At 44.6% G+C, this 24954-nt stretch overlaps 1 protein-coding gene across 1 annotated transcript in view; it reads left to right on the forward strand.

Moving 5' to 3' along the window:
* Window positions 1-12686, forward strand: part of NBAS (NBAS subunit of NRZ tethering complex) — a 387713-nt gene extending 375027 nt beyond the window's left edge. The window contains exons 51-52 of the mRNA XM_055254044.2: window positions 31-159; window positions 12276-12686. Of these exons, the coding sequence (XP_055110019.2) occupies window positions 31-159; window positions 12276-12551 (405 nt within the window). The 3' untranslated portion in view covers window positions 12552-12686. The remainder of the gene's footprint in view (window positions 1-30; window positions 160-12275) is intronic.
* Window positions 12687-24954: the final 12268 nt, after the last annotated feature.

The raw sequence follows: 24954 nt of genomic DNA on the forward strand, positions 1-24954 counted from the left end.
TTCTCACTCACCCTTGCTCTGTGGTTTCAGGGTGTGAAGGAGCTGTGTCTGCTGCTGCTTAACCAGTCCCTCCTGCTTCCATCTCTGAAACTTCTCCTCGAGAGCCGAGATGAGCATCTGCGCGAGATGGCACTGGAGCAAATCACAGCAGTCACTACGGTATGCCCAGTTGAATTTACCTTCTTTCTTTGTTTTTAATGTTTCAAAGGAATGAATTAGCACTTTCATTCTCATAAATAACACCATGGTTAATTGAAGACTACTATATCTACAGTATTCTCTGACCACAATAGCTCTTCCTGTTTTGTCCAGCAATGTATGTTTATTTTACAAACATTTATTAAGCTCTTACTATGAACCAGATTCAGTGTTTTTGGTGCTCAGAATACAAATCCAAATAAGAAGACAGTTTTCTAGAGAAGCAGGATGTTAGTCTCCTTAAGAAGTTCAAAGAAGCCATGAACTAGCAGTCCTCTTGCTACTTGAAATTTGGGTCTAGGGAACTCCCATCATTGCACAGGTTTTCCATCTGTGGATGTGTGTGTGAGGTTATCCACTAATTAAAGGTAAGACAGTGGTTTTAAGTAGTGTTTACTGGCACCATCTGAAATCTCAAACTCTGGTTTCCTCTGGCAACCTTCTTGTCTTGAAGAGTAATGTACTAGAGTCAACTTGAGATTTCTCCCTCAAGGCCTGTTGCCTTGTTATTACGATTAGAAAGAAACTTTCTCTTTTCATTTAAAATTTTCCACTTTAGGATTAGATGGCTTAGGGTTGTGTTTTAACGAACTCATGTTGTATGATCCTTACTGAAGCCCTTTTGTGTGGAGATTATTCTTTCATTTGAAGTGTATGTGTGTCTATTTGAGTATGTACACTATACACATACACACACATGTATACACACGTAATTTTACATTGTATATATACATATATATGTATATATACACATACATATACACATACTATTTTTTTAAACAAAAATGTGGCAGGATATCTTCTAGGGACCAGAGAAGGAAGGAGAATCTAAAGCAGAGATATATGCTTGCTACTCAAGACAGTGAAGAGGTTGATGAAAAGACATCACTTTCTTAACATATAAAGTTTTCTTAATGACAAAGGATACAGAAAATTATGTAAATAGTTACAGAAAGCAGAATATAATTGTATTTGGAAATAATCATTATGAATGAAATGAGAAAATCAAATGCCTTTATTCATTTAGATGTGTTTTTAAAATAATGTAAAAGCTCCTACAAGGGTTTTGTGAATACCCTACCTGATCAGCAATAATTAATCAGAACAGAGGCCTCTTTGGGACCTTGACTGAAGTGGAGAATCAAGGGGACTTGCCTTTCGGTAGCCCTCCCACCTATCTATGCTGAAATGAAAGTTGCGTAACTTGGAGAATTTATATGAAACAGAATTATAATGAGTTTTTTTCTCAGCCAGTTTTTTCTTATAAATCCAAGAAATTGGTAAGAAGAGAAAACTTCTGCATATTCTCAGTGCATTTTTTTTTTCCTCCGCACCCTCGTACGCTGTGTTAGGCATTCTCACAAAAATTTGCCATGGGCCTCTTTGAGAATAAAACAGTGATGTATTATACATTGCCTTTCCATATTCATCGTACATGGAGCTCTCTTGATGTAGTCCTGGATTCCATGGGCAGAGTGTATCAGTTTTCATTTTAAAGATTCTTTATCTCAAATGCATCTGTCAGAACTGCAACTAGCACAGGCGGTCCCTAACTGCTGACTAATCTTACTACCCACACAACAGCATTTCCCCCACATACCTACACAGTAACTATCAAAATAAGAAACTAAATGACTAAATGGTAACACTGCAGTGCCCAATTCCCTTTAATATGGCACTGATTTACTTCCGTAACACTTTGATCTGCACGTTAGATGTGCTGCATGGTGCTAAGCCTGTGGTTTTGAAACTGCTCTGCAGACTGAGTAGTTTGCCTGTGGTTGTGATGATAGCGCACAAAACGTCTGTGCCCTTCAGATCCAAGAATCAAAGCCACAGGTATAAATTGCTAAGATGAGTCACTTGCCCACCATTCAGATCCTTCCTTTTAGAAATTCAGTAATGAGACTGAACTATAACTTCTCTGCCATAAGTTGAATGCTCACGTTAGGCTAGCCCATCTGTGCCCTAAAAACGTGTCCCACAAAAATGCTAAGTATCTTTGGACCTTTTGCAGTCCCCAGAGGCTAAGGTTTTACAGAGTTTTCCATTTAAAAAACATATTTTAACTTTCTGAGATAATTTTAAATTCACGTTCAGTTGTAAGAAATAATATAGCAAGGTCTCTCGCATTCTTCACCCAGTTTCCCCCAGTGTGACATCTTTCATAACTAGAGTATACAGGTTGAACACCTCTAATCCAGAAATCCAAAATGGCCTCAAATTCAACATTTTTGAGTACCAACGTGACGTTCAAAGGAAATGCTCATTAGAACATTTCAGATTCCAGACTTCAGATTTTCAGATTAGGAATACTCAACAAGTAAGTATAATGCAAATATTCCGAAATCTGAAAAAACTGACACTTCTGAGCTCAAGCTTTTTGGATAAGGGATACTTACCTGTAATATTATGACCTGGTTGCTGACATTGATTCAATCTGTCAACATTATACAGATTTTATGAGTTTTGCAGACACTCTCGAGTGTGTGTATGTGTGTCTCCATGTGACATTGTCACCTGTAACTTCGTGTGACCACTAACTGCAGTCAAGGTACGAGACACAAGGATCTCTCATACTGTCCTTTATAGCCACAGCCACCTTCTTGCTCCCTACCTCCTGAACAACCCCTGGCAACTGCTGATCTGTTCTCTATAATTGTATCATTTTAAAATGCTACATAAATAAAATATGAAATCACTATAATTCATCATTGCTCTTCCAACACCATTAAAGGGTTGTGTTACACTTTTCTAAGAGAAGAGTTTCAGTGGGCATTTTGGCAGGACTCGTGTCTAGCTGTTTTTAAGTCATCCTTGGTATTGCAATGAAAAATAGAAAACTTTTGCTTTCTTTTTGTTGCTTTTGTTTTGCTATTCACCGTGTCCATTAGCAGGGTGCTTGAGTTCATCAATAACCTCAGTTTTCCCCTTATTGGTTGTTGACAGTAGTTCCTATTGACATTAAAAGAAAAACATCTGGCAGAGGCACTCCGTTGATAGCAGTCTCTCCTGCACGGTGTGCAGATCCAAGTGGAAAAACACCCCCACTTGTTTGCTGATAGCATGTATTATTTTGCTATTCATTATAAGATACTGACAGCTTTATAGGTGTTTACAGTTAAAAGGATGATGCTTAAGTGCTGATGCCAGAGATTGTACTGACTTTTCCTCTAGCAGTAGTACTCATTTCTTTCTCTAAGCTTTTCTGAAATTGCAGACCTCTGGTGCATGTAACCTTTTATAAATGGCCAACAGCCTCTTTCCTGGGCCAGAAATGGAAAGTCCTTCCTTGAGATTGTATTGATGATGAACAATTAAAACCCTACATGGTATAGACTTCTGGATTACCTTCTCCATCACTCTCGGTAAAATTGAGAGCTCACTTTCAAAACCGTATTCTCTCTAAGACGGGCAATGCTGCTGATGTGTTTGACTCGCATCTCTGGAATACTTTCTGTTTGGATGGAAGCCTCTTGACTTATTTCATCAAAGTAAGCAGATACATATTTATAACGGCTTTGTATACTGAAAATTCCCATTTTGTAATTCCCGATTTGTAACGGCTCCTGCTCTTCATTGCTTCCCCCTCTTTGGTACTGCTCAATGCCTCTATGCAACCCCACATCCCAGGGGTTGTCCTGGACTGTGCTGTCTACTAAAATAGTAATTCAGGGGGTTATAAAAGAAGTGTTGGCCGGGCATGGTGGCTCACACCTGTAATCCCAGCAGTTTGGGAGGCCAAGGCGGGTGGATCACGAGGTCAGGAGATCGAGACCATCCTGGCTAACACGGTGAAACCCCGTCTCCACTAAAAATATAAAAAATTAGCCCGGCATGGTGGTGGGTGCCTGTAGTCCCAGCTACTCGGGAGGCTGAGGCAGGAGAATGGCATGGACCCGGGAGGTGGAGCTTGCAGTGAGCCGAGATCGCGCCGCTGTGCTCCAGCCTGCAGTAAGACTCCGTCTCAAAAAAAAAAGTGTTTACGACCTCCAGCACCTAATTAAGGGTTTCTCCTTAATGCCAATAATTACCATCTTTCAAATCCCACCTCTTTGCCAAGTACTATAATAGGCACATTCTCTCTTTATCTTAATGATTGTATGGGAAGATATTATTATTTTGGTTTCACAGTTGAAAACATGAGGCTCAGGGGTCACACAGCTAGTAAGTAGCCAAAGCTGAAATGTAAACCCCAGACCTAACATTCAAAGTCTGTACTCTCCCATGCTTCTGCTTTTATCATAAGTGGGAAGGCTTTATTACATTGGAAAAGGGTTATTTCTACAGAGGAATGAAGTTGTTGAAAGCACCTTGAGGCATATAATATTAGCTCTGCAAAAGACTAGAGCAGACCTAGCCCAACAACTTGCCTAGCTGTGCTTCCTTTTTAAGCCCACTCACTCTCCCAGGCTCCAGCTGAACACTGGAGGGGGCTCTGTGCCATTTTGGGTGAGATTATGACATGAGAGCACCTCCTAAATGAAACCTGTGCCCCTTTATCTTGAACACATTGACCTTAGTCCTGCCCTGGGGATTTTCTCAGATTATTAACGTCCTTCTTCCAGTGATCAGCCCTTCACATATTTGATAAATATGATTCCTATCCCCTGTAATCTTGCCATGAAGGCACCAGAACCTTCTAGCATTATTTACAGTGGCCAGTGTCCAGGCTGGGGGAAGAACCATAAAGATTTTCAGAAACGCATGTGTGAATCAACATATTTATACAAAACCAAGAAACCTTCCTGTCTTTGTTCCCCTTTAACTCTATCCAGGTTTCCTGCTGGGACCTGGCAAGAGTCTCTTCCACCCTGGAGTGCTCCCTCAGTATTGCCTTCTCCTCGCCCAGCTCAGGTTTACACACTTTCCCTCTTGCCTCAGCGTGCCATGATAGCAGGCACAATGGGTTGGGGTCCTGACAACCTCATTTGGTGTCTGCAGAGTCTGTCTTTGGTGTTAACGCTAATGTCAGTTGGTTTTCTTCTAAGTGTATCCAAACCAAGTTAGTCTGAAGTGAGCCAAACGATTCAAGGAATCGAGCAAGAACTTGCCTTTACTCTTCCAGACACCAGTTGGTGGTAAACTGGCCTCTTTGACAATCACTGTTCTTTGGGCTCTGAGTGCCAGGCTCTGTTCTCAAAACTGTGGGTATGTCTACTTATTCCTATCGTTTTAACGTGAACATACAGAGATCTGACTTGCACCTCCTGTCAGTCATCCTTAGCCTGTGCTCGGTCTTCTTGATAAAGGAAGCTCTGCAGCATCATCTCCCAGAGGTCTCAGCTGGATGCGTCCAGCAATAGGCAGCTCACTCTGCAGGTCAGCCTGGGATTCCTACACAGCACTAGTGGTTGGTTCGTTTACTTGGTAGGAACAGACATATCAAGCATGCATTGTGCACAGCCTGGCACTGTGTATGAAGTGAGGAATAGGTAAGACGTTTGTAAAGATGCGATAAAATATTATTATCCCTGTGCTTAAATGAATTATCTCATGGACAGATTGACATGTGAAATAATAACACGAAGAATTAACCAAGGTAGCAAGGAGGTAGGTACAGCATGTGGAACTAGCCAGATCAGGGCCCTCAAATCCAGCGTGTGGGTTTGGTCGCAGAGGTGATCAAGCTTGGATTTTCAAAGATTTTCTCCATCTCGTTGTTAGATGATGAGCAGATGATTTGTCATAGTTTTGGTTTCAGAAGTAGTATTCTGTTAAGTGCCGTGCCAGGAGTGAAACTGATGGTATGCTGAGAAAATGGAAACTGCATATCATATTCAAGTAAATATAGAATACAAAAATTATCTGTAGGTGTTTTTCCCAAGTACATACTTATGTTGTCCTTTTATTTTTCTAACCTTGTGGTTGATATTTTAATAACTTTTATTAGCAATAGTATATATGAGAACAAGACAAATATGTTTCCCTAAAGTAAACAGTGAAATAATATTAAATAATCTTTAAAGCAAATGAAATGAGGGCCTGCATGCATTATGCTTCTGGAATTTCAGCTTTCCTCATTATTGTAATTACTCTTAGCTTGATATAGATCCATAAAATCAAAGATTTTAAATCAGAGAAGGTTCATTACCTATTGTTGAAAGAGGAATTAAGCAGATAACATTTTAATGGCTTGGAAGACAGCAGTGCTTTGTGCTCTAATAGATTTCTTTCCAAGATCTGTAAAGTATCATTTATTCTCAAAAATTAATTGCTGACACACAAAAAACAACCTCTGACAGAGATAGCAAGCATTTTACTCATCTTCTGATATTTATAAGCCCTTCCCTTTCTAGAAAATCCTTTTTTCATGATTTGTTTGGCTATTAACATCAGCTATTTACTGAACATGGGCTCTGCACTTGGCATTGTGCTGGGCACTTAAAAGCTTGTATTATTCCCAACCCTTAGAGACAGTCAGTATTTCTGATGTGGAAACTGGAGCTCAGAGAGATCGTCCTTAACAAGGTCACACAGTTGTTTAGTGACAGAACCAGGATTGGAAATTTGTCTGTAACCCAAAAGCCTGTCTTCTTTTCATAGCACCAGACTATCTCTCGCTGTAATTCAAAGTTATTTGATCAGGGGAATTAAGTCAACTAATCCTCTGGACTTGTCTCGTATTTATTTCTCACATCCAAACCGCATCCGAAAATGACAGAATATATTTTCTTTCTCATGCCCCTTAAGCACCAGTCAACCCACTGGCAGGGCTGTGTGATTTTCCACAGACCGTATACCAAAGTCAATTTCTGATCAATTTAAAAGTCAAATATTGTTAAAAGTCAGAAAATATTAAAATAACATATCAGTTCCTTTGAGGAATTGTAACTTCTGAGTTTTAAAGCAATAGAACAAGTCAAAAAGGCATAGATCCTTTCCTGACAATATGAAAGTGTAAAACTTCTATAACTGAAACAGAATTGTAAACAATAGGTTAGAATGTTCATGATAACAAAAATCAGGGTTAAGATTTCAGTTATACAGAGAATCCTTCACATGTGAAAGAGTAGGAAGCTGTTATAACTCTCCTAAATGAGTGAATGATTGATTCTTCCCACAACAAAAAATAAAAATGATAGGAAATTTATGGAAAAATTCATTCTTGCAAATAAATTCAAATGAAAGCAACCTTGAGGTACCATTACATATCTCCTAAATTAGCAAGTGATTTTTTCTTTTCAAAATATTAACACCTAAGGCTGAGAAGTTCATGATGTGACACTGATGCATTCCCATGCTGATGTCACCACTGTAAGCTGGCACAGTTGACATCATTATGTGGTTGTGCTTACATTCATATTTAGAACCAAAAAAATGTTTCAGATACTTTGCCTGATGTATTAATTTGCTCATATTACCCTAACAAAGTACCACAGACTAAGTGACTTAAACAAGAGAAGTTTATTTTCCTACAGTTTTGGAGACCAGAAGTCTGATGTCAAGGTATAAGATTGGTTTCTTCCCAGGCCTCTCTCCTTGGCGTGTCGGCGGCTGCCTTCTCACTGTCCTCACGTGGTTGACCCTCGCTTCATGTGCGTGTCCTGTCTTTTCTTTTAAGGACACTGGTTATATTGGAGTCCATCCTAATGACCTCATTTTACCTTCATTGCCTCTTAAAAGTCCCTGTATGTAAATAAAGTCACACTGTGAGGTACTGAGGGTAAGAGCTTCAACATACGAATTTGTGCAGGACACAGTTCAGCCCATAACACTCCAGTGATACCTCCCCTGGTAACTTTTCCTATGCAGATCATTTTGATGAAGAAGAAAGTATTTGTGTGGGGACACAGTTCAGCCCGTAACACTCCAGTGATACCTCCCCTGATAACTTGTCCTATGCAGATCATTTCGGTGAAGAAGAAAGTGTGTGCATAAAAACATTCATGGTAGTGTTTCAGTAATATCAGACAACTTAAAATGGCTGAAATATTTATAGAAGTCAAATAACTTATAACAACTATTTTGCAGCCATTAAAATTTTTAAGACTGAAAACTAAGTAAAAAAAAACAATTTAAAAATTCTTAGCATATAATGAGAAAAGTAGAATACAAATATCATACGATTAATTGTGGAAAAAAAATCTATGCACGTGGACAGTTACTGGAGAGGAAAGGAGGGTGAACTAATTCTCTTGTCGTGGCCCAAATATGGATGACATACAAGTTACTCTCATACAGCCTGAAGAGCCAGACCTCAGGTGCCTTGGGAGTATGGAGGAAGGAGGAATCAGCTTGGCCAAGAGAGTAAAACAAAATGTCAGCAAGAAGGTGGCATGGTTTTTTCCAACTATTTCCACTTTTTCATTTTTATCTTGAAAAAGTAGGTTAGAATGAATAATGCATGGTCAGAGAGTACCAAGCTTCTGTGGCAGATAGTACTAAAGTTTCAGTATGTTTAGTACAAATTTTAGTCAAAAACAAGAAAAAACAGACAACTTGAGGCTTAACAAATTAACCTAGCAACTCAGCAGTGTGGTGCTAATGTCACAGTGCTGGAGAGTGCTTTGGGACAGGACACCCAGCACTCGGCTGTGCTGTTGGAAAGGATTCAGTCTGGCCTTGGTGCCCTGATATGTGGAAAGGAACATCTTGGCTGTCTATGACCTGTTCCTTCTCTGAACCTCAGACGACTCTTTAAAATGTACTTGTTGGAATGGGTCATTACAAAGGCCATCTCTTTCTTTTTCATTTTCTATTTTGTTCCCAAATATGCACAGAAAAATTATCTATGCAGTATTTTCCTTGCAGCTGACAATTTTAAACTATACTCTGGCCATTCTGTATTTCTTGCAAAGAGCCAGGCCCAGGTAGAATGTCAGAGAAAGGCAATAAGATAAAGTCACCCACCCTGTGTTTCCAGCACTTGATTTTATATGAAGCCAAACCCAAAATTCCTCCCAACCTTTCCCTGCTCACTGCCCAAGCTCAATGCAGGTCAGCAAACCCAGACCTTTATCGTTCTTTAGGGAACCTCTGAGTGGGCCAGGGCCAAGGGGAAGCATGCATTTCATTTCCGTGTCTTTAGCCTTAGGCATTCTCAGCCAAGACTGCAAGCACCAGGCTTTTGGAGAAAAGACAGCCTACCCTGCCCTTCCCCACCCCTTACCCTCCCTGCCAGAATGTGAGCAGCTTCTGAAAAGCTGGGTATATCCAGCCAGAAACACGGGAAGGATTTGGTTGCACTGGATAGAAACACAAACTATGAAGGGAATGAGAGCAGCAGCGGCCGCAGGCGTTAACAGAACCCCTGTCTCTTCCTCAGGCTGGAAGAAAACATCACTCCCTCTCTAGGAGACTGTCAGCCTCCCAGAGGGAGGGTTAGTGAGTAAACTGAAAGAATAATAAAGGTGTCCCAGCCTAGAAGACGTATTCAGAGCAACAAAGAAAGTATTGCCCTGCAGTGTTCAGATTCTGAGCCTTTTATCTGTGCATCTTACCAAACATGTGCCTGTAGCATCCTGGCACACACTGTTCTCTCCTACAGGGTTAGGCAGGGGGATTCTTTGTTTTGCAGGATGAACCAAGATAACACATACGGTAACTCAGATGCCCTGTGTGTGTGCACGCGTTAGCATGTGCATGCACATGGCTGGAGGCAGCCACACAGACTAAAAGAATGTGAGCTTTGGAGTGATTCATTCACTTGGGTATTCATTCCACAAATCTTACTCAGCTCCTAGCACGTGGCCACCCATTCTGGACATGGGGTTACAGGGATGAACAGAAGAGACAAGATCTCTGCTCCATGGGAACTTGTGTTCTGGAGGGAAACAAACAATAATCAAGTAAACTAGTCCGAGATACGGGCTTCTAGGCCACTCCACCATGGAACAACTGTATCACACTTGACCTCACTGAACCTGCCTCTGTCAGAGGAGGCGAGAACTGTCTTGAAGGGATGTCTGAAGACTTCAAGGGCCTCTCAGGATTCTGGCACGTAGACACCATGCCACTGAGGCAGGAGCTCTGTGGGGTTGAGACTCTTGTTTGCTAGGCATGAAGAGACAGGGAGAGAAGTGGGATGGAAAGAAGGCATTCAGAACTCACAGGCAGCCCCAGTGAGGAGAAGTCAAAGCTCCGTGCCCCTTCCAGCACAAAAGCAAGTCCATTGAACCGGTGGCTTTTTCTGTCATCTAGCTCCTAAAAACAAAAACAAAGGCAAATTCCTGGAGTTCAACCCAAGTGTTTTGGGTCAAAGGTGGGCTGTACAAGTGTTCATGAAATGGGAGGCCAGAGAAAAGACACGGAGGGTTTGCAGAGAGGGTCTTCTGTTCTGGAGTCTAGTTCTGTTCAGTCTCTCTGAGAGATAGGGTCTTTATCGTACTTGTGCAGTTTACAAAAATGTGACAAAGTTTCATAATGTAGGTTCACTCAGCCATTTAACAAATGTTAATGAAATGGGGTGCTGAAATGTAAAAGTGATAAAACTTCTGTGCCTTCAGGAATTTCCCAGTCAGTAAGGGAGACAGACATACAAATTACTATCATACAGGCCGGGCACGGTGGCTACGCCTGTAATCCCAGCACTTTGGGAGGCCAAAGTGAGTGGATCACCTGAGGGCAGGAGTTCGAGACTAGCCTGACCAACATGGTGATACCCCGTCTCTAATAAATACAAAAAATTAGCCAGGCATGATGCCATGCACCTGTAATCCCAGTTACTTGGGAGGATGAGGCAGGAGAACCGCTTGAACCCAGGAAGCGGAGGTTGCAGTGAGCCGAGATTGCACCACTGCACTCTAGCCTGGGCAACAAGAGTAAAACTCCATCTCAAAAAGTAAATAAATAAAATAAAATTACTTATCATACAGCATGAAGAGGCAGATCTCAGGTATCTTGGGAGTACGGAGGAAGGAGGAATCCTTGGCCATACTCCCAAGTATTGGCCAAGAGAGTTAAAGAAAATGTCAGCAAGAAGATGGCATTGGAGGTGACATTTACATTGGGTTTTGAATGAGCCCTGTGGGTAGTAGGAAAGATTCACGCTATCCGATAGCGGGCAGGATTTTATTCTCAGTACTTCTCTTGCTTTAATTCTTGCAGTCAGTAGACACAGTTGACCTTCGCATCTTCAATAGCCATTCTTCCTTGTCACAGAACATGCAGGAAGAGCACATTGTGTACAATTGCATAATATAGTTGGTCTAAACGTTAGTTAATTGGCTTTGACATTATTTCTGAGAGTCCTACAATCCAGATTATTAAAAATGCACAGTAACATTAAGAAAAGCCTCTCAGGAATCTGTTTTATGATACCCCAATTAAATGAGAAGCTCCAAATTTTGATAATATGATCAGTGTGGACTTGATTCTTTACAAAAATATTGAAAACAATACATATATTTAGAAGACAAGACCAGGGAGAAAGACAATATGCAAACTGAAAGGACCTATGAGACCATTTTTTAAAAGGTAAGGTTGGTACTGAGCTTCCTAGAGGCTGAAGCAAGAATAGCTCAAAACCCCACTGTTGGTTATCTTACTCGTATCAGTGGGCTTGAGGGACATACTCTTCTCTCAATGGAGTACAAACAAGGTTTTCTTGTTCCAAAAAAAAATTTTTATGAAAGATGCAGCGTTAAATAATGTGGATCACAGTGAAAGTACAAATGAAACAGTAAATGTGGTTGTTAAGAGCACAGACTTTGATGTCAAGATTGACCCAAATTTACAATCTGGCTCTACAACTGGTTACGATGTTAAGCAAAGTTCCTACACCTCTGTTTCCTTATCTGTCAATTGGGAGGTAAAAGTGCCAGTCACAGGGTTGAGTCAGAAGGCCTCGGTGAAGAAATGCTGATACAGTGTTGAATACAGTTTCTGGCGCCCAGTATCTGGAATCTGTAGCGATGATTGCAGTGGGGTTCTTGTGTCTTCTTATGTTAAGAGGAGCCCCGTCTGTCATCCCAATCTGTGACCTACTTCAGAGGTGCTCGCGACCCACACATGCTTTTAAACCCAGGCCAGGGCATGAATGATGATGAAGGCAGCCCAGTGGAGAGCGAGGGATCCGAGGGGGAGGCGGACAAAGCAGACACCCCCTCATGCTGTGCCTGTCTTATTTCTTGAAGGTGAATTATTCCAATTGTGACCAAGAACTTCTTTCCCTGCTCCTGGATGCCAAGCTGCTGGTGAAGTGTGTCTCCACTCCCTTCTATCCGCGTATCGTTGACCACCTCTTGGCCAGCCTCCAGCAAGGGCGCTGGGATGCAGAGGAGCTGGGCAGACACCTGCGGGAGGCCGGCCATGAAGCCGAAGCCGGGTCTCTCCTTCTGGCCGTGAGGGGGACTCACCAGGCCTTGAGAACCTTCAGCACAGCCCTCCGCGCAGCACAGCACTGGGTGTGAGGGCCGCCTGTGGCCCTGTTCCTTAGCGGAAAAAGCATCTGGAGTTGAATGCTGTTCCCAGAAGCAACATGTGTATCTGCCAATTGTTCTCCGTGGTTCCAACAAATTGCAAATAAAACTGTATGGAAACGATGAGCAAGCTGCCTCTTTTTTAAACTTTTTTTTATTTCTTGTACTGACTGGTGAACATACTTTCTTATTGACTAAGAGACTCTTCCTTCCCACCCTCCTTTTTTATTTCAACCTGCCTTTTCTGGATAGAATTCAGTTAATAATGTGTCCACAACTGTGGTTCAGCAAGTTGGATGTGGTGGTGGATAGGGTGGCATTAGGAAGGGAGGGAGTGTGCGGAATGCCTTGGTGGTTGAGGCAGGTGTCATGGGTGGAGGGAGGGTGGACGTGGACTCAAGTCTCAGATTAGTTAAATGACCTCGGGCAAATTCTTCCACCTCTTTGAACCTAAGTCTATTTTGTAGAAAAATAAGGGCGGTATTATTTGTCTCATAAAGTTGATGAGTATTATGTGAGGTTGTGTGTGTGAGGCTCTATCAGGTACACAGCTGGAGCTGAAGAAATATTAACTCTCTGTCCCACTCACCAGTGCCACAGTATATGAATTATGACCTTCAGGGCATAGTCTGATGATCAGGACCAAAACATGATGGCTGTCTGATTAGAGGCCTTCACAATTTATTGGCATCAACATGTTCAGGTTGACACATTTCATGTCCATAAACCTACATAGGCAGGTGGGTGGGGGAACAGAGCCAGCATGCACACTTACCACAGGTGGGATTGGTATCTTAGGGTTCACTGATGTGCATATAGCCAATCATAGCAAGGGTGTGAATAGCAACACCCTTAGGAAAACCTCCCACACAAGGGGTGTTCCCTGTGATGGAGGATGAGGGTCCCAGGGCATAGCTTGCTGGCACCTGCCCCCACCACAGAGGTATGTGCTTGGTGGTGGAGGCTCTAGACTTCACGCCCCTGAGACTCACACCTGATCCAAGCCACAGCAGCAGCCGAGGCACAGCCTAGGGGAGAGCATCCACACCTACACAGTGACCAGGGGGCCGTTGGAGGCATCCATCTACACTAAGGTGTGCTGGTCTTTTAACTCTGCCCCAAAGAAATAATTTGGAGGGAGGGAGAGTGGCTGTGTATTAATAGGAAGGTTTAGTCTAGGTAGATGAGATGATACTACATCATTGTTACAGGAAGTAATTTGCACAAGGTTAAGTCATGTGAAAAGGCCACCTCAGATCAATTTCTGCATTGCTGTGTCAAAGCCAGCAGGCTGAATGTAACGGGGCTCCCTAGTGGTCTTTAACATACGGTGTATTGGGCAGCCTCATCTCCATACCTCCCTCTGTCCACCCCACTCCCACCAGTGCCCTACACACAACCTGGTTGAGTTCCCCATCTATTTAACAATAACATCGCTTCACCTTATCATCACCATCATCATCGGCTTCACCTCATTTCCACTCCTCTAGATGTAGCTGCAGAGTCCTCCGATGAGAGTTTTGGTCATCTTTGGAGGAGACTTATTGTGTAACTGCTCACTCCCCGACCTCCCACCAACTGTCTACCCCAAGATTGAGTTCCTTTCCCAATTCAGTAGCACCTAGAATTTGGGAATGGCCTGCACAAGCCTCTAGCATACTTCACAGGAAAGAGGACGCCATATTTCTCCCACATTAGGTAACGCCTGTCCAGACAGACCCACGTGGCCAAAAAAGCCTCCTAGAACTCTGATGGCACCGCCTGTGCCCGATGGTGTGGGTCAAGCCATGCCCAGGCAGCATGCCTACTGGTAATGGCTTTTCTGTAACCTTGCAGCTAGTCTGCATCATTTCAGGTGAATGAAAACATCAAGTGAGCAATATTCTGAGAAACACGGTCTGTTATAACAGAATCCTTCCCGAGATCTTTTTTCTTCAAATTGCAGTATTACAGATCTCAGAAGTCATTTAGTATGACACCCTGACTTTATGGATTAGTAGACGGAGGCCCAGAGGGCTGAAGTGACTTGCGCAAAGGACAGCAGAGGATTGTGGGGTTCCACATTCCAGTTCCCCAGCCCCACCATGCTTACGAGGAAGGGATTCCCTCCTGGAAGCTCCATGGCTTTGACTCACGTCCTCGTTTACTAGAAACCAAATTTAAAAGGTTTGAGCAGTTTCTGTGGGGGAAAAAAAGAAAAGGAACAACAAACAATTCACTCAAGAATCACACCAGTTGGAAAAATAACTCTAGAACGCTGCATTCCTCTTTGTGCTGGTATTGAGAATGTTAACCATAAATGTTAGATGAAGGAGTAAGATGATACGTTGTCTTGCTTACAGTTAAAAGTTCCTGTCAGTTATCCCAAACCTTTCTCTTTGAAAATAAATCAGAATAAGCAAGGGCTGCCCTGGCCCTCACTCACACTCAGATTCTATAGCTTTGCTTCCTGGGACGTGGACCCCAGGGTGAGCCAGTGCAGGGTGAGAGCCTCTGGAGTCAGATCGCCAAGGTGTGAGCACTGGGAGGCCTCTCTCTCTGAGCCTCAGTTTTCTCACCCATAACTAGGGCTAATAATGGTTACATTACTAATTAATAAGTACATTTCTCAAGGTCACAAAGCTAATAAGTAATGGAACCACAATGCAAACCCAGGTATGTAACCCTTGGCCCGATGCTGTGTTAAGTCACCAGAGCACTTCTAGGTCCCTCTGCTGAGGAACCTGGTGGACATCTTAGAGGGCATTTGAATGGCACACTCTGCTCTATTTCCCATTTCCCTCTTCTGTTTCAGAGACTGACAATATCATAGCAGAGGGAGACCATGAAATGTCTGTGACTTTTTCTAATTGTCAGCTGATGTCCCTGCCTTCCCAAAGGTGGGGCACACTCTATCTTTGTTCTGTTCGAGAGTTTTAATACCGTGCCGGGCATGGAGGCTCACGCCTCTAATCCCAACACTTCGGGAGGCCAAGGAGGACAGATCACTTGAGGCCAGGAGTTCAAGACCAGCCTGGCCAACATGGCGAAACCCCATCTCTCCTAAAAATACAAAAATTAGCCAGGCATGGTGGCGCACACCTATAATCCCAACTACTTGGGAGGCTGAGGCACAAGAATCACTTGAACCAGGGAGTCAGAGGTTGTAGTGAGCCGAGATTGCACCACTGCACTCCAGCCTGGGCAACAGAGCGAGACTCTGTCTCAAAAAAAAAAAAAAAAGTTGTAATACTGAAGTGTCTGAACCCCCCTGTTTCTCACAGAATAAGACATAGGGCCCTTCATCCAAACCTCCCCTCATACCCCAGATTTTCCAGAAGGTGTATGCAGATTTGATCACCATTAACATTCTCTGTAGACAATGATTATTATGGCATCACTTAGGTTACTAGAGTAAGACTGAGTCAGCGACTTCCAAAGTGGTAGGATTCACTTTGAAGTCCATCTGGCCCAGTGGTTACCAGTCATGACTGCATATCAGAATCACCCAAGGAAAATGTTAACCCGGATTGAAGCCCGAGTCCCTGAGTCCCTCCCAGTCTGACCAATTCAGTCAGAATGTCTAGGGGTGGTCCCCGAGAGCTGCTGAACCAGAGCCAGTCGGGAGAGCAGGGTTTATGTCACTGGCTTCTTACCTCTTGTTGGCTGTGTCTCTGCCCACTTGCTTTTCCCTCAGAAACACACAGGGAAAATGAAAGGATCCAAATCTGACCCCCTTCTCCCTTCTAGTCCCACTCTGGAAAGGCCTGCTAGGAAGCGGGGGATGCTGGACTTGGCTTGGAAAGTGATGGATCTCTCATCTCCACTTCTCTTTGCCCTGTTCTCACATGCGAGAATGCAGGAGCTGGCTTTAAAAAGAAGGGACCCAGTTTTTAAAAGAAATGAGAAGTCCCATTGCTTCTTTAACCTGCAGCTAGATTTAGATCTGGAGTGGAGGTCGTTTTCCCAGTCAGCGCAGCTCCCTGGGTCCGAATAGCAGCAGGCCTGTGGCACAAGATCCGTTGTTTCCCCTCACCTTGAAAACTGGGTCTTATCTTTTTGGAAAGAAAACTCATTATGATAAATGTAGCAGAAGAGCATTCAAATGCAAGTTTGCCCTATCCTTTGGAGAGAGCCTGCATTTTTCTCCAGTTAGCTGCAAATGCAGCAGCTCAGTAGTCTAATTTAGCTCCAACAGCTGGGAATTCAGTATTTCTTCTTAATAACTTCAAACTCATTATAAACTGAAGATGGCACATACAATGAGAAAATGGGAAAATGAACTAATGGGTGTTCCAGAGCTTGAAAGGGAGAAAAGGAGGCTTCTTGTTTGAGTACCCATATTGTGGGTTTTCTCTCCACCAGCAGCGACAGATACGAGAAGGAAGGCTTGGTGTCCTTTTGTTCTAATGAATCCAGAGTTCTTAGACTTGAGACTACCACTGCAAACTGGAGAGCTTTGGTTATTGCACCCTGCTCACAGCTGTGAGACAGGAATCAGGCACATCAAACTATTGCTAGCAAAATGAAAAATAACTCTGACTTTGATGCTGACTAGACTACTGGAGTGTGAGTTTCTCCTCCCCCCGGTGGCCGTCAGAGTTCTGGAAAGCTGCCTCCGGGCGCAAGACCAAGATTTCCAAAACCAGCCTTCAGCAATGGTCAGGTGATGAGGGAGCTAGGATGTGTGGTTCAGATGACCTAGGGGGGTTCTGAAGCTGGGGGTATCCTGGTGCTTCACTAGTGAAAGGGGAGGGAGCCAGACTGGAATTTCTACTCTGCCATGGGTAGATCTTAGGCAGGCAGATGGGATTCGTGTTGTCTTGACAAACAGCGCGCCTGTTGCGGAGGCAGGGCTCTTTGGAAGAAAACACCGGATTGGAGTCAGGGATCTGTGTTTAAGAGCTGGGCTGGCTAATACGACTTTAAGCAACTTTATCTGGCTTTCTCTGTGTCTGTTTTCTGTCCACACCTCTCTACCGTTGTTAGGCTCAAACAACAACAGGGGTCGCTTCCTCCAGTGTCAGGAGGAGAGAAAGGGAACTTGAAGATAAGGGGAATGTGTGGAGGAGAGGAACGCTGGGGAAGGTAGACTATAGGTATTGACCATCTGCACGTGGTGTGGTCAGGAAGTAGACTCTAAAATCCTAAGGCGACGTCCCTTGTCTCCCTCTTGTGCTCTGTTTATCTCTTTTGACACTTGAATTTTCAAGGACTCCCTACTACGCCTGAGCTGCTTAAGAGATCAGGACCCTTAGAGTTCTGACTTTCTGGGAGGACAGCAACCACTTGGTTTGCAAATCAGGAGACTTAGGTGGATCTTCTAATGCCTGAGAAAAGCTGCCCTGGCTGAGTGGGGCTCAAGCCACTGCAAGTTCCCCCATCTGGATGCAGGGGTGAAACAGCCCAGGCTCAGGTGTGGAGGCCACCCTGTAGCCAGGACGGAAGTGCCTCGCAAACTTGGCCTGCTTCTCCCTTAAAAAAGGGGTGAACTTTCTCTTCTGGACACTTGCAGTTCTCCTCAGCAGTACTGGTTACTTAGCGTTCTCCATGCCACGCTTGCTTCCTTCATCTCTCTTTGACCAAGTTAGTCCTATTACTTACAACTTACTTTCTCCCAGGAGACAGGAAAAGACATCCTCCTGTCATTTGGTCAATTTGCTTTTAGCTCATTTTTTTACGTCACCTTTGCTTTAACTGAGAAACATTTTGCTCTTTGCTAGCACAAGCAATAAGATAAGGTGCGCTATACTGAGCGCCTATATGTGTTCAAAGTCTCGCATAGACTTTAGCGGTTAGCCATGAGCCACTCCATCAAGGGAAACAGATGGTATCCCCTACTTATATATGAGAAAACCAATGGAGAGGGGTTAATAAACTTGCTTAAGGTGTCCCTAAGAGTGAGAGTCAGGATTTGAATTCAAATCATTCTGATTCCAAAGCCCAACTTTTGCACAGCTCCACACTCCTTGAGAATTCAGGCTTTCTTCGACTATGCTAATAGTCTCCATGACCATGCACTTGGATAAAGGATTGACCACAGCCAGAGAGGCAGCATCCAGTTATCTCCTTGTATAGAATGGATAATCCACCCCATGTATCCAGGATCTGTTAGGCAAAAGAGTTCTCTGAACTCTTTCATGTTACCTTCTTACTAAAATAGAACTTTTATCATCCTCACCCTGAGAATAGATGTTCCTGTTTAGAAAAAGACTTCCTATCCCAGGTGACCTCGCACAGTTGGTAGAAATTCCAGTTTCCCCCAAAGTTAAACAAACATCTGTCTGAGCTCAATCTGTGTGCCACAATTTAATCCTTGCAAACTCTCCCTGGAAAGAAAATAGGAAGAGATTGGTCAATGGGGGATTCCCTTGTGGGGTGCAGGCAATCAGAGATTGTGGACTGAAGGGGCCCTGGGGGATCACCTGGTCCAGCCTCCTGCCCACCCCGCACTGGGACTCCTTGCTCAGTTTCCTGGCAGGTCCTGCATTCTCTGCCTGAAGGTTGTCTCACAAAGCAGCTTGTTGCTGGGGCAGCAGCTTTAGTTGTCTGAAATCTCCTTCTTCTATGAGCCAAGATGTGTCTCCTCCCAGCCCTGGGGTGTCCCTTAAGCCTCCCTTCTGTGTCCACAGGTGTGTCCATGCGTAGGGATCTTGCTCAAGCATTTTTGAGCCTCTCTCTCTCATCGCCTGCCACCCCAGTATGTCGGCCAAGTCCTCTCTGTGCAAACGCCTTCTTAAGCTGTCCTGTCTACTACTGTGCAAAGAGTCCCTGAGACCCCGGTGTTCACCTGAACCTGGCATTGTCTACCTGGTCCCTTACCTCTAGTCTCTCCACTCCAGGATCTCCTCCCTGCAATCACCAGAGCCATCTTTTTAAGGCAGATCTCTAACCTTGTCATCCCCAACTTAAAGCCCTTGAACGGCTCTCTATGATCCACAGGATAAGTTCCTTAGCATGATCATCAAAGCCTTTTACATCCTGTCTGGATTGGTGGCTGCCTTGTACATAACATGCAATATAGCTAATCTTCACAATAATCTTATTGCTAGATTTTTGAAATGCATCTTACAGAGCATTGTGAGGCTCACAGAGATGAAACGATATCCCCAAATCGCATAGCCAGTAGGTGGCAGAACTGAGACTTGAAGCCATGGTTTCTCAGACTAAAATCCCTACCGTTTCCATTGTTCCAAGCACTGTATGTGTGTGTGTGTGTGTGTGTGTGTGTGTGTGTGTGTGTGTCTGTGTGTGTGTGTGTCTGTGTGTATGACTAATAAAAAATGCATGACATAAAATTTGCCAGTTTAACCCTTTCTTATTGTACAGTTCAGTACTGTTAAGTATTAATATTCACGTTGCTGTGCAACCAATCTCCAGAACTTTATCTTGCAAAACTGAAATTCTACACTCATTAAACATCTCCCCCATTCTTTCCTCCCCCCAGTCCTTAAAAACCACCATGCTACCATCTCTGTGAATTGGACTACTCCAGGTATTTCACATAAGTAGAACCAGTGGAATCATACAGTATTTCTCCTTTTATGTGTGGCTTATTTCACTTAGCAGTGTTCTCAAGTTTCATCCATGTTGTAACAGGTGATGGTCCCTCCTTTTGAAGGCTGAATGCTGCTCTTTTGTATGTATATACTAGGCTTGCAGTTTTTGAGCAGTAGTCAGCATCATAACACCTCGTTCATAATCTTCATCTATCCCAAACATGGGATTGTTCTATGACAAGCTCTCCCAGGGGTAACATTCTGGGCTCTGGACAGCATAGGCCTGAGCTGTGATGAAATCTATGAAAGATAACTGAGCTGGTGAACGCACAGGGCCTTAGTAGCCAGAGTTCCCACCTTCAATGGAGATCCTGGGAGTGCAAACTGAAAGCCCCCTGTCCCTACCGCCATGCCCAGATTCCTCCCTACTTGTTTCTGATGCCTCTTCTCTTCCGAAGGGCAGAGGCTTTCAAGCCCCAAGAGCAAAGGGGTGGAAGATTCCCCAAGAGAAGGGCAGTGATGCCCACCTACACCAAGCCTTAGGTAGCATGGGAGGTGGAGAAACGTGGGTCCTGTTGACAGAGGACAACAATGAGAGGACTCTGGAAGGGGCAATTGTTTACTCTCATAACCAGCCACAGAGAGCAGGGTGCAGGGGGCCTCTGGGAACACTGGATTAGGAGACTGAGATGTCTACCCAAGATTCTTGCTGACTAACCGCCCCCATTTCTGTGCCTGCTGGTTTCAGTCTCCGTTTCAGTCTCCCCCCTCCAGAAGGGCCTTCTCCATGTGGCAGGGCATATGGCCACCTGGAGCCCTGGGGCCACATCCTCATGACTCAGCCACCAAAGAGGAAAGAGGAAAGGTGTGGAAAGTCGAGCCCCACCTTCACTGCTAAATCCTGGGCCCTAACTCTGGCTGGATCTGCAGCCCTGAGGGAGGAAGGCTCTTCTACCAGAAGGAGCGGGAGAGGAGTTGGGGATCTGGGGCTTCGCAGCTGCCCTGATTGAATCCCCTTTAGAGAACAGGTAACTGGAAACCCAGCGAAGGAGGAACAGGAGGCTTATGCAGCAAAGACACCATCTTCTCCAGTTCTGCTGTCGGGAGGAAGAGCACATTCCATGGCAGCCTCAGCATTGTCATTTACTGGCTGTGTAACCCCAGGCAGGGGCCTTTGTGTCTGCTGGCATGAGGAGGCCTCTCTCGCCCTGTGACCTTTCTCACTTCCAGGCTTGCCGAAAGGGAGAGAAAAGCAACCCCAGCCCCCAACCCCGTGGCCTTGTCATTCCTTTCAGGAACACCTGCAGGAGTTGCCATGGCAACGGGATCCCACAGCCAGCTCTCCTGCTGTCTGTTCACCGTGGAGCTATAAGTTGTAGGGGCCAGAGAGTTTATCAGAAAAGGGTAATTGCTGTTTCATTCGGGACTCCTGGTCCAGGAGGAGGCCTTGAGCTGGTCCATCCTAAGGGAATAAGGTCATTGGAATCAGTGCACGGGATGGCCTTGCAGGGTAGGGCAGCCACCGGGTCCAGAGAGTCCCCCCGGTTCCCTTGGGCACCGTCCCCACTCTCCCCTAGCATGCAGAGTGGCCAGAGCCTGGGACTAGGAGCAGGACTATTCATATTCTTCCTGCAAACACAGATGACAAGGCACATGCTTGGCCTTGGATTCTCAAAACAATAAAGTGATACTCTTATGTTCATTTTACAGAGGAGGACACAGAGGCAAGGGAGGCAAGGTGACACACACAGGGTCACCTAGTCATAAGCAGCAATGCTGGGAATGAGAGCTGGGCATTTCCAGTCCAGACCCCTTCTTCTTTCCATGATGTTCCTCAGTTCTCCCTGCTCCCAGTTGTCATGACAGGGCTTTTGCTTATCCAAGTGACATTTCAAGACCACCTCTTCTCTCTAGGGCAAAAATAGGCTTGATGTAGCTTGTGATGAAATATGGAAATATTTTGCATCTGATATTAAAAAAAGGAACCAGTTGACCTTGGTGCCTGGTTAGTATCTTAAGACCCCGGGGAGGGGAATTCTGGGTGGTGGGGAGCAGCCCAATAAGCAGAGCCCAGGTGAGGGGATCGTGCTGTGAAGACGGCCCTGAACACACACTGGGAGCTGCAGAAGTTGCCCAGGTAAGCGGTGCCATGACTCGATCTGTATTTGTGCGAATTCTTCTGCTCTGGAGGGTGAGAAGGAGCCTTCCTCTTATGGTGCACGGTAATTCTGCATTCTTCATTCAATGGGTAGAATCTTCTGCAGTTAATAAATTACAAAAGTCACCTTGTGGGTCCTAGGGAACACGCTGACTTGGGCTTGGAATCCGTCTCTCACGATCACTCAGTCCTAGGTTGATGGCTGTGGAGAACACGGAGGTGAGCATGACGCAACCTCGCCATCAGACAGCTGACGCTCAGGCGGGAAAGACACCTTCGGAGCGATTTCCTTGGTGGGGTGCAAATTAGAGCAAAGTTCTTAACTATGGGATCCGTTGACCTCCTGGTTTGCATAGACAGGTTTCAGGGAGTCCAAGAAATTTGTGACATTGCATGCAAAATTATTCAGTGTATATGGAGTGTGTGTGTGTGTGTGTGTGTGTGTGTGAGAGGGGGGTGGGTCAAAGGGAGGGAGGATGCCTATGGCTTTCTCTGGATTCCCCAAAATCCAGAAAGGTTAAGAAACACTGAGTAAGAACCTTTTTGAGGGTGTTTTAAGTGGCTAGATTCAATACATAGAGGCAGCGGAAATTATGTTCAGTAGAGTTTGTGCCTGGCACAGGATCTGTGCATGGAAAGATAGCCATAGAGTTTATGGAGTTGAACTCAGTTTCACAGTCCAGGTTAGCTTTTGCTGTGGTCTGGAGGATTTTGTCCTCCCTCCTCCCCTAAAAACTCATATGTTGAAATCTAACTCCAAAGATGATGGTATTCAGAGGTGGGGCCTTTGGGAGGTAGTTAGGTCACGTGAATGGAGCCTTCACGAATGGGATTCGTGCCCGTATAAAAGAGGCTTGAAGGAGGGTGTTCACCCCTCCCACCATGTGAGGATGCAGCAAGAAGCCACCATCTATGAGGAACAGGCCCTCACTAGACACCAAATCTGCTGGCACCTTAATCTGGGACTTCCCAGCTTCTAAAACTGTTAGCAATAAATACCTAGCCTCATGTATTTTGTTATGGCAGCCTGAACAGACGAAGACAGCTTTCCACACAGACAGAGGAAAAGAGAAACAAACTTTGTGAGGCCAACCCCACACTCCTGTGCCTGACAACCTATCCCCCTGCCCTATAGGAACACTCCCATCTCCCCACCTGCTTCTAGGAAGAGGCCTTGGTTGGCGAAGACCAGGGCCCGTGGCTTGTACAGAGCTACTATTCCTGGTTGCAGCACAAACATTGCCGTCTTTCTCAGCATCATTGCCCTCCTGTGGAGAACAGCCTTCTCTTACCTAGGCTAGCTGAGTTCAAAGGAACAATGAAAAAAAATTCAGAAGGCAACATTTTTTGGGTAGGAAATGGTTGCTTTTTATGCCTGTCAAGTCTCTAGTGAGATTCTGAATAAAACTCACGACTATGAAAGAGAGTATGAAATAAAAGGAGCTTTTATGACTCTGGGTTCTTACTTGTTCGAAATACTTACCTTTCCATTGTGAAACATATACCTTCTGTGAGTCTTGGCACTGAATAACACCCAGTGATGAGTTGTCGTTGATTTCTTCTCATAGACCATCAGGGCAATGGAGCCGGGCTCTGTAGGGGTGCTTACACAGTGGAAAGGGAACGAGGAAACAGGCTGAAACTTTTCAACAGTCAGTTTTATGTGTGTATGGCAATTACTTCTGCAGGAAGATGAAGGAAGATTTACTATGTCTAGAAGTGCAGAGCCCTGTGAATACTGTGCCGTAAAATGCAGCATCCGGAACACAATCCAGCTTGGAAGTGTGTGGTGCTGCTTTCTGGAGCCCCAGCAGGACACCACCTGCTCCTGAAGTTAAAAGAAGGGTGACCTGATTCCCTGGAAGCCTTGGGGAGATGACCCAAGCTCCCAGGAAGGAAATAGGGCAGAGCTGGGGAAGAGAGGTGTCTTCAGCTGCAAGGGTGGTGGTCTTGGAAACTTCTACCAAGTTGCCTTAGATGGGAAACGGAATCATTCTCACTTTGCTTAAGTGCTTTGCACTCTCCTCTTCCCCAACACATTGCCTGTTGGGTCTTCCGATAAATGAGTCTCCACTCTCTTGAAAAAAAATAAGAAGAAGCTCTTGTCAGAGATGTAGGGCAACCGAGCTAGCAAAGATTTATCAAATCCCTACTATGTGCCGCTCAAGCTGTTAGGGGCTTGACATACATATTTTTCTCTAGAACTTAATTATAAGAGGCAAAGATTTTCATCTTTATGTATAGATAGAAGATGGATCAGAGATACCAAAGACTTTCCCAGAGATGCTAAGAACTTGCTCTATCCTTTGGAGATACTAAGGATTGCCAAATGCTGCTGTCTTTCAGCTTAACATTCCTAACTAGCTTAACATTCAGCTAGTTACGTGACAGAGCTCAAAAGCTGGTGCTTTTTGGCTAGGTAGTGCTCTAGTATTTTATAAGTTTAATCACTCATCAGCAACAAATTTGTAAACTCTTAGAGCACTGGAAAAGTCCTTAAGAATCACCAGCTTCCACCAGCCTCTTCGTGTAACAAGCCCTAAGGCTGGAGGGAGCAGCTTCTGCTTCAGTGATGCTGCTGCTCCATGGCTGGAGAGGTTGGATTGCTGGAACACTCACCTATAGCCTCGCGTCTGATACTGCTCTTGAACCCCCCACTGTCACGGTGTCTAGGGGTATGGTGCTGGACCCTGAGGGGCTGACAGTAATCAGTGCAGGGTCAGCTTGATGACTAGGGTTGTGGTGGCTTTTGGGGTGG

This window comes from Symphalangus syndactylus, chromosome 18, assembly GCF_028878055.3.
Source record: "Symphalangus syndactylus isolate Jambi chromosome 18, NHGRI_mSymSyn1-v2.1_pri, whole genome shotgun sequence".
NCBI lineage: Eukaryota > Metazoa > Chordata > Mammalia > Primates > Hylobatidae > Symphalangus > Symphalangus syndactylus.